The following is a 15,509-nucleotide window of genomic DNA, read 5'->3' on the forward strand; positions in this document are numbered from 1 at the left end:
TAAAAGGCTTGTGGTGCTTGTTTAAGAGCCCTATCTTCATCAGTGAGGAAGAGACCAAAGTATCAGTTTTATCAATGCTGACCCTCAGTGAGTACCTAGTCTCTTGACATCCAGTTGTGGCTCTATAGCTTTTGCCTGATAGTCCATCTTCACTCAAAAACTGAATGCATCCTTTTCCCTGGAGGAAACATTGTTTATAGGTGTGATCCTATTTCTGCCCATGTTGTTTTCCTCCCCTTCCTCTCCTTCTGACACTTTATTAACTGTGTTTCCATTTCACCTGTGCATTTGTTGGTATCTGAAAGAGCCATTAAGGACTTTAAAGTCAAGGGTGTACTATCAAGTTTCATACACTCCTGTCATACATTTTTTTTTCTACTCTGAGCAACTGTCTTTTAATAGAGAAGATGTGAACCTGTCTTGAACAGAAGAAAGCCGAATCCTTATTTGAAGAGACTCATGAGGAATCCAATGCATGCTTAGATCTTAAAAGATAACCAGGATAACTGTACGTAGTCTCCACCACAGCTTGCTTAAGAATCACTTCTGAATCAGGAGCAGGACACTTCAGTAACTTAATATGGAACCATAAGGATATGTCTTACAGTGTTGTGTCATATCAAAGTTTGCCCTTTCCTCTTAACTCTGTATTGTTGCTTGTGCAGCACTGGCTGTAGTCTACTTAGTTTCAGGGAGGCAGTTCTCTCAATCTGTGAGTGTTAGGTTCTTGATGGCTAGCTCTTACCTGAAGTAGTGGAAAGACTTACTGATTTACAGACAATTGCTGGCCTTCCATTTAAGAAGGCTCTTAATGGTAGTCACAGGAAGGCTGGACATTCCTGCAGCATGAGGAATGTCAGTATGCCTACCTATATGCAAGTAGAGATTTAGTGTGGCTCAAGTGTAGGTAACTTTTTTCCAGGGCTGTTGTGTTTGCCCGATGATACCACTCTCAGGTCTTACATCAATCAAGAGAGAAGTTTAACTTAAACTTTGAGGTAATATCTGTATGATGTGTCACAAAGCACACTGTGGTTATTTATTCTAGGGTACCAGATACTTCAGCAAGAGGGATCATCTGTTTACTTTCACGCTTAATATGAGCTGTGGAGTGATGCCCTCTGAACTCTTTCAGATCTGGTAGTAGTCTGAGGTCTATGTGTTTCTTAGCCCAAGAGATTATAGTCAAATCTGTGTCTGTTCTGTGTAGGATGTGTGTTGGATGTTTTTCTGATCCATAACAATTTACATGGATGTCTTTTCTTTGAGGCTATAAAGAGCCTGTCTGAAAAGCAGTGTGAGGTAAGATGCACTGTAAGTGAGTTGGATGCCCAGCCTGATTCTGGCCATTTAGGTAGCCAGATGGCCATTACTGTTAGCAAGGCTTCCTAAAAGCTTTATCAGGTTCCTGGATCTGTGCAGGCAGACGTTTGAGTATTTCTAATAGTAGATTTATGAAGAGTAGCTTTTTCTCCCCAGTTCTTAATGTTTCATTTTACTAAAATACACTTTGTCAGTGTTGTGTGAACAGGAAGGCTTTAACCTGATGAACTTAAATTTCCAAGTACATTAGGGTTCTTGTCCATTAATGTGCCTCTTCACAGAGAAGCTCTTTGATTAGTACTTCTATTTGTCTGATGGATCTTGAGTATTATTATGTTAGTCCTTGCTTTCATATCAGTACACTATCTTTCAGTGGGTGTCTCAGGCTTCTCTCCTTGCACTTCAGTAAAGTTAGTATTTCCTTTGGGTTTGGTGAGAATGCTGCAGTCTCTGAGGGATCCACATCATTAATGGGGTAGAAAACTGATGGCTGATGTTAACCTTCAGAGCAACCAGCTTGCTACTTCTGTTCTTCAGCAAGATGCCTTTCATGATTTCTCTTGCTTCTGCAGGGAGAACGACAGCCTGGGTGTGGGTTTGTTTTTTGGGTTTTTTGTATTACAAGGTTTCTTTTGGGACCTAGTCTAGATTTTGACTTAAACTATGATTCAACCTGCTTCTGATTTTGGTTACAAAACTGGTTTTCTTATGTTCTTCTTAAATTGCATAGCTTTTCATAAGTTGGATAGAATAGGCATCATCCAACTTGCTTGGGACCAGTTACTTCACGTGGTGCCTATGTCTCTGTGCTGCTAGCTGGAAGATCAAAGGGTACAGCAGTCTTAGAGGTGGTCTCAGTGGATGCTGCCAGTTTGAAAATCTGTTGCAAGACTGCTAAGGCAGAGCTTAAGCTGCAATATACTTTTAACTGACTTTATTAAAAGAATGCCACCTTTCTGTGTATCTGTAGAAAATCAGTGTTTTGAACTATGCTGTCCTTGAATGTGATCCTACAGCAATTACTGTTTAATGAAGAAATGGGAAATCCGCTCTGTCTAAACTGGGGTGTGGGGAGCTACTGACTGTACCTGTCAACTGATTTGTAGGCAGTTAGGAGGGATACTTAAGAGCAACTAGTTTCTCTGAGGCACCATTTCCATGTGTGTGTTCATCATGATCGTATGCTGTTGGGGTTTTGAAATTGAGCTGTTCTGCTCAGATAAAACAGTCAGCTTTGAACAGGTGAACTTTGCATGTAGCCTGGCAAAGCAGGTGTGATCATGAATGTGGCTTTCCTAGGGTGACAGTCTCATTTGCACTCTGCATATGCTGACCCTTGTTTCTTGTAGAAAACTCTTGTTTTGTAGCTGCTGCTAGTGATGCATTCATGCAGACCCCCTGTAACAAAAATACGGGGGCGGGGGGGGGGGGGGGGGGGGATGGGAAGAAGAGAATATGTGCAGGTCTATGCCTACTACAGAGGCAATTTTGTTTACAGAATAAACCTGAGTAATGCATTTCTAAGACATAAAATTACTGATGGGTAGTCCATTTCATTCTTCAGCATGAAGAATTAAGAACAGCGTTAATTTTCCTCAGTATCTAGTAAAATGTCTGGTTCTGTCCGTAAGTTGCTGATGCCCGTAGTCCTCAAGAATACACTCACTTACTGTAGTGCTAAACTTCATAGAACTATTTAACAAAAAGACATTCCTTACCCCAGAGAGGTTACAGCCTGCTTTGAAGGTAAAGGCACATGAGAATATGCCATTACCATACCTGTAAGCCTCAGTCAGTATGTCTCTCTCATTAGCCGGTTAGTCTTTCATAAGCTGTGTAAAATATCATAAAAATAAAATATTGTAGAAAATAGCACAGTAATTTTAGACCCTCAGATCATAAATGGAGTCCAGGAAAAGATGAGTGTATGTGGTAGCTTGTAATAAAAGGGGACTGATCTTGGTGTTATGGGACACTGGTTAGACTCCTGTGCTCCTGTGTGTAAATTGAACTAATTCAGTTGTATCAGTCTGTCAGTGGTGACTTTCATTTCAAGATAGGTTTGCTCTTAAACACTACTAAAATGCTTTGACCCATCAACTCAATACTCCTGTTTTTTCATTTTTGTGTCTGATTCTGCCTGAGAAGCATTTGTAAGATTGGCTGTCTTTTTTACCATTTTAAGCTTACTGGCTTCTGCTTCTGAAGTGTTTGAGTCATGTTGGGTGCCTCATGTTAGGGGCCTGGGTGCCTCATGTTAGCTGAAAGATATACAAAAATAGGAACTTAAGCATCAAACTTTATTTGGACACTGAGGGAATAATGCAGGACAAAAAAAACCATACTTCTTTTTTTGTTTGTTTTTTTAATGTTTGTTCCTTCCCTGGATCTCATCATCCTCAAATTGAAAACATTTATTCCTGTATTATTTCATGTTGTAGGATCTTTGCAAAGTCTTTTAAGTGTAGGAGGAGAAGGTCTTTAAGTACAAGGGGAGTTTTCATTGTCAAGAAGACTATTTTATTTAAACCTTTTTCTTACACATCTATTTATTCAGGACTAATCAGAGTTGCAGAAAGTATGAGAAGTTCATCTTGAAAGTGGTGTCAGGAGAAACAGTTCCCAATGAAGGCTAAAGGTGTTGCTGATCATCCTTTTATAAAGGGAGAAAACAAAATTAAACTATGGCATTTTGTTTGAAAGACTGTGATAGCCTAGCACTCAAAAATCCTCTGTCCTGCTGTAGCCATTATCCTTACCAAAAGTGTCTTGCCTATTTCAGGTGAGTTTCATCTGTAGTCTAGACTATCATAAACCTTTGAAAAGTAATGTATTTATGCACAGTTCTGCATTTTCTTTAAAAGTGTATGTGTGTATATACACACAGAGACATATATTAAGAAAATTAGGATTTCATTGTGTTGTTGGAGGTGAAAAATTCTAGTTGTCCTGTGTGCTCTGTAAGTAAACATGCAAGACACACGTTGATAGTTGGAGAGCACAGAATATTTTGAGGAAATGAGAATAAAAGTTCTAAGTACTACCTGGTGAAGAAAAATAATCACTTTCTCCTTTAAAGTGTTTCCTTAGCTGAAGAGATTGTCAAGACGATAATAGTCTTAAACTTGTTCTTCCTTTCTCAAGGAATGATTTGAAGATTAGACGTGCTTAACAGGTATATTTTTCAGAATATTTTTTATGTGAAATGTTCAAATAAAGGCAGTAGGCTGGGATTTAATAAAGTGTATCTGAGAATTCACACAGGTTGCACTGTTGATAAATTGGTTTTGGAGACCAAAAGACATTATAGGCCATGAGGTGGCCACTGCTTCTTCCTCTTACCTTACTTCCCAACTATGTCCATTTGATAGTTAAGTTGCATTAAATTTGGTGGTTGTTTGTCTGTACAGTGAAGTGGTTTTCCTTCCTAATATCTCTAAAAACTAATGTTCACTATGTGAATATTACTGGGTTTTATGTCACTGATCCAATCAAATTAATTTGCTCAGTGGCTGCACAGTGGGGGCAGAACAAGGGAAAGAAGCACTGCTTCTTTGAGCAGCATTGGTGAAAGTATGTGATGCAGGCAGTTGTGTTTTGTCTTCTGTGAAGAAATGCCAAAATAAATCCCCTTGCACACAGTGTATTTCTCAAATAGGCCTTGTAAACACGCTTAACAGAAATATTTTACTTTTTTTCTTACATACATTAAGCATAGGGAGTAGTGCCTATCAGGAAGGTCCATGCTGTCAAATTCCTGACAGGAGTCTTAACAGTTGAAGTCAGGAGACGGGGGAGTGATTTCTTTTGAAGCATACTAAGTTAATGGATAGAAACATGAATAAAAGTCAGGAGCTACAGACCATAGCTTCATTATGGCACCCTGTTATCTTCAGCTCATGTTGGCTACTTTAGAATTTATAAAGAGGAGGAGGAATGGGAGCTGTATCATCCGCCCAGTAGTATCTTATCTTTAAGACAATCTCTTCCTAAGGGAAACAAGTTTTCATTGACCTTCTGTCAGTTACAAACTTTTTTTGTAATTGGTCTGAGTGACTACTTGGAGCACCTCTCCTAGCTGCATAATTTTATTCTGGTTTCTAAGATGAGCGATTAGTTTGTTTACTCATTCAAAACTTTCCTCATACAGATTATTAGAAAATGCTAAAACAATAGGAGACCTGCTAGGTCACATGTAAGTCTTCATTCTTTTCTTCCTCGAAACTTAAAAGTATTTTGGGGGAGTAGGCTACGCACTACTGCTCTTAAGTTCAAGAATTCAACTCCTTGTAAGATTCCTTCTCCCACTAGGAGTGGATTTCCTGACTGCATGATCTGTGTTTTGTAATCTCAGTGTTTGCATGTGTTAGTCTTCAGGGTTTTGACAACTGGCATTAACTGTAAGGCGTTGATTTCTGAGGATGCAGACACTTTCCACAAACTGAAAAGGAAATAGTTTTAGGAGAAGATCCAGGTGTTTATTGTGCGTCCTTATAAAACATATGAAATGAAGGGAGGAGGGAGGCTTTGCTGTCCTAGTAGTTGTTTGAGAGAACAACTGAAATGTCAACAGTTAAACTTTTTTCCTTTAAAACTGTTACTTGGCTGAAAAAAAAAAGGTGTGGTCAGTGAGAATGTGTCTGAACTTTCTACTTCGTATTTATTTGTCTTTAATGATCTGTAAGTGTTATCCTTGCACAGTCACAGGATTGAACATCCAAGGAAAGTTTTTTCAGAAAATAAGTCTTTCAGTAATTGCATGACTTATCCTCTGTGCTAGTTAGTGGAGTAAACCTGTTTTTCATTACATTCACAGTATTTAGACTCGTTGTACAACAGTTTTGTATTAAAAATTCAACTTACATATAATTTCTTACAGCTTCTGAACTTAGCATTTTGGTACGGTTTCCAGTTTGTCTTTCAGAGTATCCATGTTGTCCACACAGTGCAATGGTGTAAGTCTAGAAGTTAATTTTTCTCAATACTCAGAACTAAAATCATTAGGAGAGTAAGAGTTTTCTTTTCAGGCTATTAATATGGTTTCTCAGTGTTTAATTCTCAGTGTTTAAGCTGAGTTTTAAGTTTTAATTCTGTAATTATTGGTTGTTAGGTAAGGTTTTCAGGATCTTGTTTATGTTCCATGTGACTGATTTTCATCTATATTGATATTCATTATTCCTTCTAGTCTCTCTCTTTAAATATTACTTTTTTCTTGTAATAACCAGTTATCAGACTTACTGGTTTTCTCTTGGAAGTGCAAACACACAATTTTATTATCCCAGTGATTCTTTTTTTTCCTTCACTTGTAATTGTGGCTTATATGCTCTTCCAGTGTATTGTCATTCACTTTCTCAAAATACTACAGCAGAATTATGCTCATTATTTCCTCAGGTAGCAAATTGTCAGGGGAGTGGTGGTGGCGTGAATGTAGTTTTCATTTAGGTTTACCATCTTAATCAGATTTACCTCCTCTATGACTTCATTCCTTTTTCATTCTTGTTTTATTTGTGGCCTTCCACTCCTTCATTTCTAAGTGTATAGTGAATGATTCTTTTCTGAGTTTGTTTACTGGGAAAATAAATTACACTGTCATTATATCGGAAAATAACATTTAGGAAATTGCACATTGCACTAACATTCCTTACCATACTAGTATGGTATGGGGAAGTCTTGACTTCTGTTTTAAGAATTTTATCTTTCCACTTCCAGCTGTTTAGGTAACAGCTTGGAAAAGTGTTAAAGGATATGCTGCAAGTTCTCAGTAAATTGAGCAGACTTGTGTATATTCTGACATAGAGCTAATGTGTTTTTTAGTATTTGAGCATATTTTGGAATGAGCAGATACTGACCATAGCCAAGGAATGCTGGAATTTTTACTTCATGGTTAATTCTTTGCTATGGAAACTGTCTACACAGATGGGAAATTTTAAGAAATCCTTTTGATGCTAGTGTTAGTATTTACAATTAGAAATATTACAGGGAAAAATCAAATTAGAGGGAAGTAATAGCTTAGCAATGAACATGAGACTTCTTATGGGCAGTATTAATGAAACTGTTATGATTATGCTTTTATGATGTCTGCTTTTTTCAACATTAGGTGCCAAGTGTCATGAAAAACATGGAAAACCAGGAAAACGTCTACAATTGTTTTAAGTTGAAAGGTTGAATTATGTCATATAATCTTCATTCCAACTGTACCAAACTAGTCTAATTAGAACACTGCTGTGAAAATGTTCTATGTTTTCTCTTTGAGGGTCACATTAGGATTTTAAAAGGAACTCAATAAATAAGAAAACACTTTCAGTAAACATTCATGTCTAACAGTAGTCCTTTATTATAGCTTGCCAGAATGGGTTTTTCACTTCATTCTTGAGCCTTGTTAAAAGCTCATATTTGTTCTCTTTATGTTTTGGTTTATCTACGTTAGTCCACACATTCCCATTTTGTGATACTGTATTTAAATATTAACCTCGCATATTTAAAGAGATTAGCTTTTAAGTTCATGTGCAATTTTTTTTACAAATAACATGTTAAACTTCAGGAAAACTAACAGATAGTGGTATTTTCTAATGTGAGTGTGGGTTTTTTTCCATGCTTGCTCAGGTCAATTGTGGCATTAGATACGTTTGAGGGCGCAAGTTTACTCTGGAAGTACTGTTTACTTATTACTTAGTATAATGAGGAATAGTGGTGCTGTGCTTAACATATATAGTGTGAGTCTCTGCTATTTTTTAAGCCTAACTCAAAAGCTTGTGACAAATGCTGTTTCTCCTTTTCTGCCTGGGGTGTCAGTTATGGACAAATGTGGATGGTTAAATATCTGCTAGCATTCACCAATGTCCATGAAAGCATTATTTCTGTCTGTGAAGGCACAGCAGCAAAACATTCAATGTCTGGAACCTGATGCAAAAGGAAGGTGAATTGTGAAATGGGAAATCTCACCTGTTTGTAAGCTCTCTCTCTTTCTTCAAAACTGTCTGAGGTTAAGTTTCTGACCAGCCAATAGGAGGAAAAATTCACCCAATGAAGAGTCTGCCTTCCTCTTCTTTCTTTAGGAAGCAGTTTCTTTCTGTCTGTCTGTAAAAGGGGACTTTGGGGGTGTCTTTTGGTAAGTGATACTGTTCTAGTCATGCTTATAAGTGATCTTCTTTGTTTGGGTTCTTTCATCACATACTTCCAGGAACAGAGATGGAGTCATTGTTAACAATGACAATCTTTGAAGTTCCTCAGCAGTACAGTAGGAAAAATTCTGTTCTGAGTTGTATAGGCGTGGGAAAGATAATGTAAATCAAGTAAAAAAAATATATTTGTCCAAAAGTCTCCCAGGAGAAACAGAAACTGAGGGGATTTTATTTTTGGAAGAGAATAGATTTTTCAGATTAAAGTTTCTATGAGTGTAAACTGTTGTAAGTCACACATTTTGATTTTTTTTTTTATAGTGGCACCGGAACATTTTCAATATGTATTGGTTATTTTTACAATCCCACTGATCTCGTATGTACTTCTCACTTGATTATTTCACTGTATACATAAGTTATGTCTATTTTTGTCTATCTATCTACTTTAGTTTCCTGATGTTTAAGCCCTATTTTCATTTCGGAGTTCAAGTAAACTGAGTCTTCATTTACTGTGTGCTACTTGCTGTCTTCTGCAAACTTTAGGAAGGGTTTATTGTAAGATGATTGGAACTGACTAGTAGCTCAGACATAGCTGTCTTAAGATTTCAGTAGCCTGTTGTACTATAATGCGATGTCATTATTCAGGCACTCAATAAAATAGACATTATCTCTATAGTTGCTTTTTGCTTTGTCTTATTACCTGTAGATGAATCTGTCTTATGTTTTTTGTGAATATTACAGGTACAAAATTCACAATTATTATAGTAGAATTGTGTAATAGTTTTTTAAGGTAAAGCTGCACGACATAAAGGTAAAACCACAAATGTTAGCTTTGCAGTACACATTCAAATTGGAAACAAAACCAAGGAAAAAAAATTCAGAAGCTGTGGAGAGTTACATCATATGAGACTCACTTGGGTAACAGCTCAATCCCAAGCACCTGTCTTTGCATGACAGGAATTATATCATACAGATTTTTATAATTAGGATCTGAAAATGTTGGGGGGGAAAAAACACTCTTGGATTTAACTTTTGTAAGTAGTGAAGGATATAGGGTTTTTTTACTGGGCCGTTAGTTTATCTAAAGGTACAGCCACTTCTAAACTGTTGAGGTTCATATTTCTTTAAACAAAAAACCCTGATAAATCTTCCCAGAAATTTTAAGGCACAGTCCAGATATCTGCATGGTAGAGAACAAAGAAATGCCTGGAGATAGAATGCCAGGTCTAGCTTCCCCCACCACCTTATCTGTAGTAGCAAACTGGTGTTAGATTAAATAGAAGGCATAAAACAAAGCAAAATTAACTTGTTTAAAATGTCTCTAATTACATCAGTAGGCTTTCAATCAACTGTTTAGGAATAGACATCCTGATTTTAGGCTATGGTCTATCAGAGCCTCATGCTGTTAATGACAGTAGTTTTAGTATTTCTTTATGTAGTAAGTTACAGTGTATGATTTCCCCAAGGCCTTGAAATGATCTTGCTTGATACAGGGAGGCGCAAGCTGGAAAGTGACAGAGCCATACTTTTATTAGTAAGAGTAGAATTTTGCCATTATGATTTAATGGTGCTGTTTGGTAAAGGTATATTAACTATAAAGTATGAGTACTCTTGCTAAAGTACAAATAATTGCAAAATGGAAATGTAATTTAAGATATATCATCCTCAGCAGTGTTTGTTAAGAAGGAAAAATGAATACTTTTAATAGCACTTGTTTATATGCAGTAGACTTATTTTCATTTTCTCTGTTAGATTTGTAATGTCAACTTCATCTAGTACTAGTTAAGTGATGGAAGATTCTTTATTTGCTTACACACACACTATCAGAATGGAACTTCACTGTTTTAGTCTAGCATCTTACTTTTTACTTCTTGTAACAGGCCAACTTTTTCTGCAAGCAATGTTTTCATCACGTCCATATTGTGCTGTTTTTCTGGCACGTGCAAACTATACAGACTCTACTGTTGTTGAATAATTGCCTTACACAGAGGATTTAAGGAGGCTGTGGTGTTAAACTGAAAAGTTAAAATCTCAAATCTTAAAAGCTTGCTTTCTTGCACTGGGATTTTAGCTGTAGTGCTGTCAAGTATCACTATCTTAATTCTGCTAAATGAGTCTTTCTCAACTCGGAAAGGAATTAGAGCTCTTCAGAAGTTATTCAATACTGTTTGATTTTTGTATATGTGCTGTGGTGGCATACACCAACACGGGATGAAGAAAGCAATCTCTTATAAACCCTAGTAATTTGTGGGTAATACTATGTAAAATACTGTGTTAAAAAAAAAAAGTCTCCAAGTTTCAGTGAAAAATAAATCAACCAAAATTAATTATGATTTAGTAAACCATTACTTTCTTCTAATATTGCATTCCTTACTACATTTTACCAAAAGTGTGTTATCAAGAGAAGGAATGATTCCCACATTTATCTTTCTAGATCTGTTGGTTTTGTAATTTAAAGGGAGAAACATTTTCAATTTGTTAGTTCATGGATCTCATTGAGAGTCTTAGGTCTGTTTCTCTCTTACTACATTTTGTAGTTAGACTTTTTTTTTTTTTGAATATGGAGCATGGAATGTGGACTTGGGCTATATTCACCACATGAATTCAATATGCTGTGTGGTAGGGCCAGATTTTTAAAAAGAATTTTCCTAAATATGTTGTTACTAAAGGTAGTGGAAATGTAACAAATGCATGAAAGCAAAGCTAATTTAGAGATGTGCTGAAGAACCTAGTTTTAATCTTTATTACTTCCTCTTTGTCATTTGAATTGGAATAGTGACTTTACTGGGAGCAGACTGGGGCCATGTGCGTGCCAAAACCTTGAGCTTGATTACATTCCAGTCAGGGAGGCTGTTCTTTCACCTGAGATTAGTCAAATTCCTGATCTGTGTTTAGATGAAAACTAAACTTTCAAAAGGATATTAGGTCAGATTTTTACACTGCTTCTTATATGCCCAAAGCACATTTAAAAATTCATACTTTTGAAAAAATGTTGTCTGTGACTTACTGTTACAGGAGTTGTAATCATTACTGTTGTTGGTTTTACTTTTCAAGGTACCCAGAGAATGGCATAGTAGAAATGGAGACCAGTAATCTTCGACCCAGAGCAAGAACCATTCTGAAGTGGAGTGAACTAAAAGTGGGTGATGTGGTGATGGTTAACTACAATGTTGAGACTCCAGAAGAAAGAGGATTTTGGTTTGATGCAGAAATTACCTCTTTGAGAGAAATCTCAAGGACTAACAAAGAGGTTCATGCTAAAATTCTGCTGGGGTAAGATTCGTTTGACCAACTCATAAAATCTTTACATATCATATAAAGTATGTATGTTTGGGGTTTTTTTGTCTACTAGTCATCACTAGATTAAAATTAATGTTGCACTTTGTATTCCATGGCTGTCTGAGTCATGGAATTACAGTGGCTTTTATGGTGTGCAGACTTGGCTATGAGTCAGAATTTCTACATACTTGAGATTGCTAGAGGCAAGCATAAGGTTTCATGTATTATCTGTGATTCATATTGATCAGAGAGTGTTTTTATTTATGTTCCTTTATATGTTATATATTTATACAGTTATTTTATATATGTTATATGTTCATCTATATTGAAAGCTGAAAAATCTGTTTCAGTAATTTTTGAGATAATTAGGAATGCCTAGGTCTCACTGAGTATTAGTCATCTGGCAATTTGAGTAAGTCTCTGAACTGGCTAAATTGAATTTTTAAAGAGTAAAATACTGATGTGGGTATTACAGCTTCTGATAAGTAAAATGTGGAACTCTGGGAAGTGAGGATTACAAGTTTTCATGTTGCTGAACTCACCTGAGTATCTTTGCTTTGTTTTCCTATTTAATTTAGAAACTTGTGTATAGTTCTTTAGGAATAGTGTTTTCTGCAGAAATCCATATGGTACTACTGTCAGAAAGCTGTGTGATTGCCACCTTAGGGATGAACAGATGACCAGTCTTTGGCAGTCTCCTTCAGGGATTCACTGTAACCTTCCTCCTCCTTCTCCTTAACTTTCCTCATTCCTTTAACATTATCCTTTTCTCATGCAAAAGAACTAAAAGCAAATGGATCCAGTCTGTCACTTCCATCCTTGCAGAAGGGGGAACGGGGTGTATGGGTACTTACATGTTGGGACTGAAACCGATTTTAAAATTAAACTGGAACTAAAGTGAAATTTCTTTTTACTTAAGAAATGATTGATTTAATGTTGGCATATCCCACATTTTCTCAATGAGTACTAGCATTGCTTTGGGAGTGTATTCCTTAAAATTAATTCAACTGTTTAGGTATTGGTGTAGTTTTCTGTATGAGAAAGGAGAATTGTTGTATCTGTAGGAAGACTTACACTGTAGGACATGCTTACTTGCAAGAGACACACAGAAGATTTAAAATGAGGTGCAATTCAATATTTTGTGGTTAAAAAAAAAAGCAATGATACCTAGTACTGGGACATAGGAAAGATAATGACTTGGTAAATCATACAAGGAAGTGAAAATCTGTTTTGTGGATGGTTTTTAATTTTGGAATAATAGGAATTCTGTTAGACAATCTCAGTCCATTATGGTGGTCCTGTATTAAGTAGAGCAGGCATATAACTTGCTTTATAGGCAAAGCAAAAAAAAAATCCTTTAGATGTAAGGCAAGAAAAAATTCAGTAGGTAGTCTAAATTATTAACTTGGGAAGGAGAAGAGATTAAGAACTAAGAACTGGAGACCAGTCTAGAAGGATGAAGACTTTCATGGTAATGCATTTAATATTTGTATGGCATTTGGTGAATCAGAAATGGTCTTCATGACCTTCTACAAAGTGAACTGTCCAGATATCAGTTTACATGAAGTTCAAATGTCTATTGATAACTTTATTTAAAAATAAACTCGGCGGCGTGTATTCTTTAAGTTTTTCCCATTTATTAAAATATTACAATGAGATATGATTTATATTGGGAAAAGCAAGCACGTGGTGGCTAATAATAATCCTGGTTGGAACTCTATAGGAGTTCTATAGTTGGAACTCTATAGGAGAATCTAAATAAGCTGATAGTTAGGCTTCAGATTTGAAGATGGTAACTTCAAATACTGTGGGTACTGTGGGAGGTACTATGGGGTTCCCCGTAGTATTTGTACTTACTATTCTGTGAAAGGAGTTGGGGGGAAAAAGGCACAGTTGACAAATACCTTATTCTAAGGTGGTGAAGTTAAGTCCATTTTTCAAGTGGAATCTTAGTGAATTTTCTTCCTGACTAAGAATGCAGGCTTCGTTCACACATTAATAGATTGTGTACACAGTAATCAACTCATTTGCAGAAAGGTTATCTAAGCCCTGCCATTTCTGAAATTTGTCAAGGAATAATTCTGTATCGCCTGTGCTACTTAAGTCTTTCCTCTCAACTAGCAATAAAAGTATGAGATAAATGCGCTAGTATTATAAACTTGGGTAAGGAATGTGCTGCAACAAGAATCACTTTATTTCACAAGCCAACATACCTGAAATGTAAAAACCAATCTTAGTGTTTCAGTGTTTATTTATATACTAATATAAACATAGACAATATAAAAATATATTAATCTAAATTAGTTTAGCATGATAATTATATTATTTTAGTCTATAATAATATAGAATACTCTATAATTTAATCTATTATTGATATGTTATCATGAATTCTTACCATAATGTTAGCATTAGTTAATTGTTTTAAATAAAGGCAAAATCTGTTTTGAATGCTTTATATGTTAGTAATTAATTGATTGTATGTTAATGACTAATTATTTGTGTACTACTTAAGAAAAACCTTAGGGGGCAGTAAAGGGAGGCAGAGTTCATAGGGTTTCTTCAGGTATGTTAGTGGCTTGGAGTTTTTTTCCTTTCTGGTATTATGTCAAAGAGGCTTTGTATAAAGCAGTTTTGTACACAATAGTTGAATGTTTGATTTATTGATCTTGATTGCTTTTTGACAAAGATTTCATGAAGCTTTTGGCACAATGACAGGACATAACAAGAACATGTACTGTTTGTGGTAATGCTTTGGAGCTGGTAGAACATGTGATGAGTTCTCTTTTACTGTGTCTGTCGACATGTGTGTTTGTTACTTTCACTCATGTCTCAGTAATAACCTGAAGGAAATGTCCCATACAGTCTGTCATCATTAGTTTATCTTTTGGGAAACAGATATGGATTAGAGAATATTATCAGAGAAGAGTGAGACTGAACAGGGGAGAAAGACACCATTTTACAGAAGAATTGACCACACTAATAATTGTCATTTGTACTGTATTTGTATTGCAACTGAAATTTGTAATTGTAGGATGTCTAAAACCTATCCACACTGGACTTTGTCTCAGACACAAATATGAGGGAAGCAGCAGTGCTTTGACCATGGAATATACATGGGCCTAGGACCATAGGTGTCTCGTGACTGTGTGTGCATGCTTACAGTTCAGATTGGTCCCTCTGTATGTGGTACCTCTGAACTGATTTGAATTAAATTTGCAGGGTGTACCTCCATTTTTTAACATCCTCTATTTTTCTTTTTTGGGAGTATCTTCTGTTTCATGACAAAAGCAGTTATTTGTAACCCAGAGTAACACAACTTGTTGTCTTTGCAGTTTAAAGGGCATGTATCAAATGCCTGTTACTGGTAGGTAGTTGTGATGCAAACTGTTAAAATTTATTTTAACTTTGGAGCTGCCTGACATGATTAAAGTCACCACACCAAATCAAGCCGAAGTAGTTCAAATGGTGCTCTGTGTGACAGAATCAGCTCTTACTTTACTTCAGTCAGCCTTTGAAAGTTTGAATTTAGCAAGGACTCTGTCAATACAAAGACTTGTACTTTCATTAAGTCTTTGGAGTTAGTTTTGGAGGGTTTTGTGTAAGGCTTCCTGCTCCCAAAAAGGAAGAATTGTTTTGTTTTCAGATCAATCTAATTTTTAAATAAGCTTATTATGTTGTTCTATGTAACCTGCCAGATCTGGGGCTTATCTTCATCATTTGAAGACAATTTCTGCTTTTTGTTTTTTTAGGGTACAATCATGTTTGTCTTCCTTTAGGCTTCTTTTAGTC

General features: G+C 36.1%; 1 protein-coding gene across 1 annotated transcript in view; it reads left to right on the forward strand.

Annotated features, from left to right (window-relative positions):
- UHRF2 (ubiquitin like with PHD and ring finger domains 2) overlaps positions 1-15,509 on the forward strand; it is a 91,983-nt gene that overhangs the window by 22,900 nt on the left and 53,574 nt on the right. Inside the window, 1 exon segment of the mRNA XM_009638230.2 lies at positions 11,496-11,714. Coding sequence (XP_009636525.1) covers positions 11,496-11,714 — 219 coding nt within the window.

Source organism: Egretta garzetta, unplaced genomic scaffold, assembly GCF_000687185.1.
Source record: "Egretta garzetta isolate BGI_Z169 unplaced genomic scaffold, ASM68718v1 scaffold250, whole genome shotgun sequence".
NCBI classification, from domain to species: domain Eukaryota; kingdom Metazoa; phylum Chordata; class Aves; order Pelecaniformes; family Ardeidae; genus Egretta; species Egretta garzetta.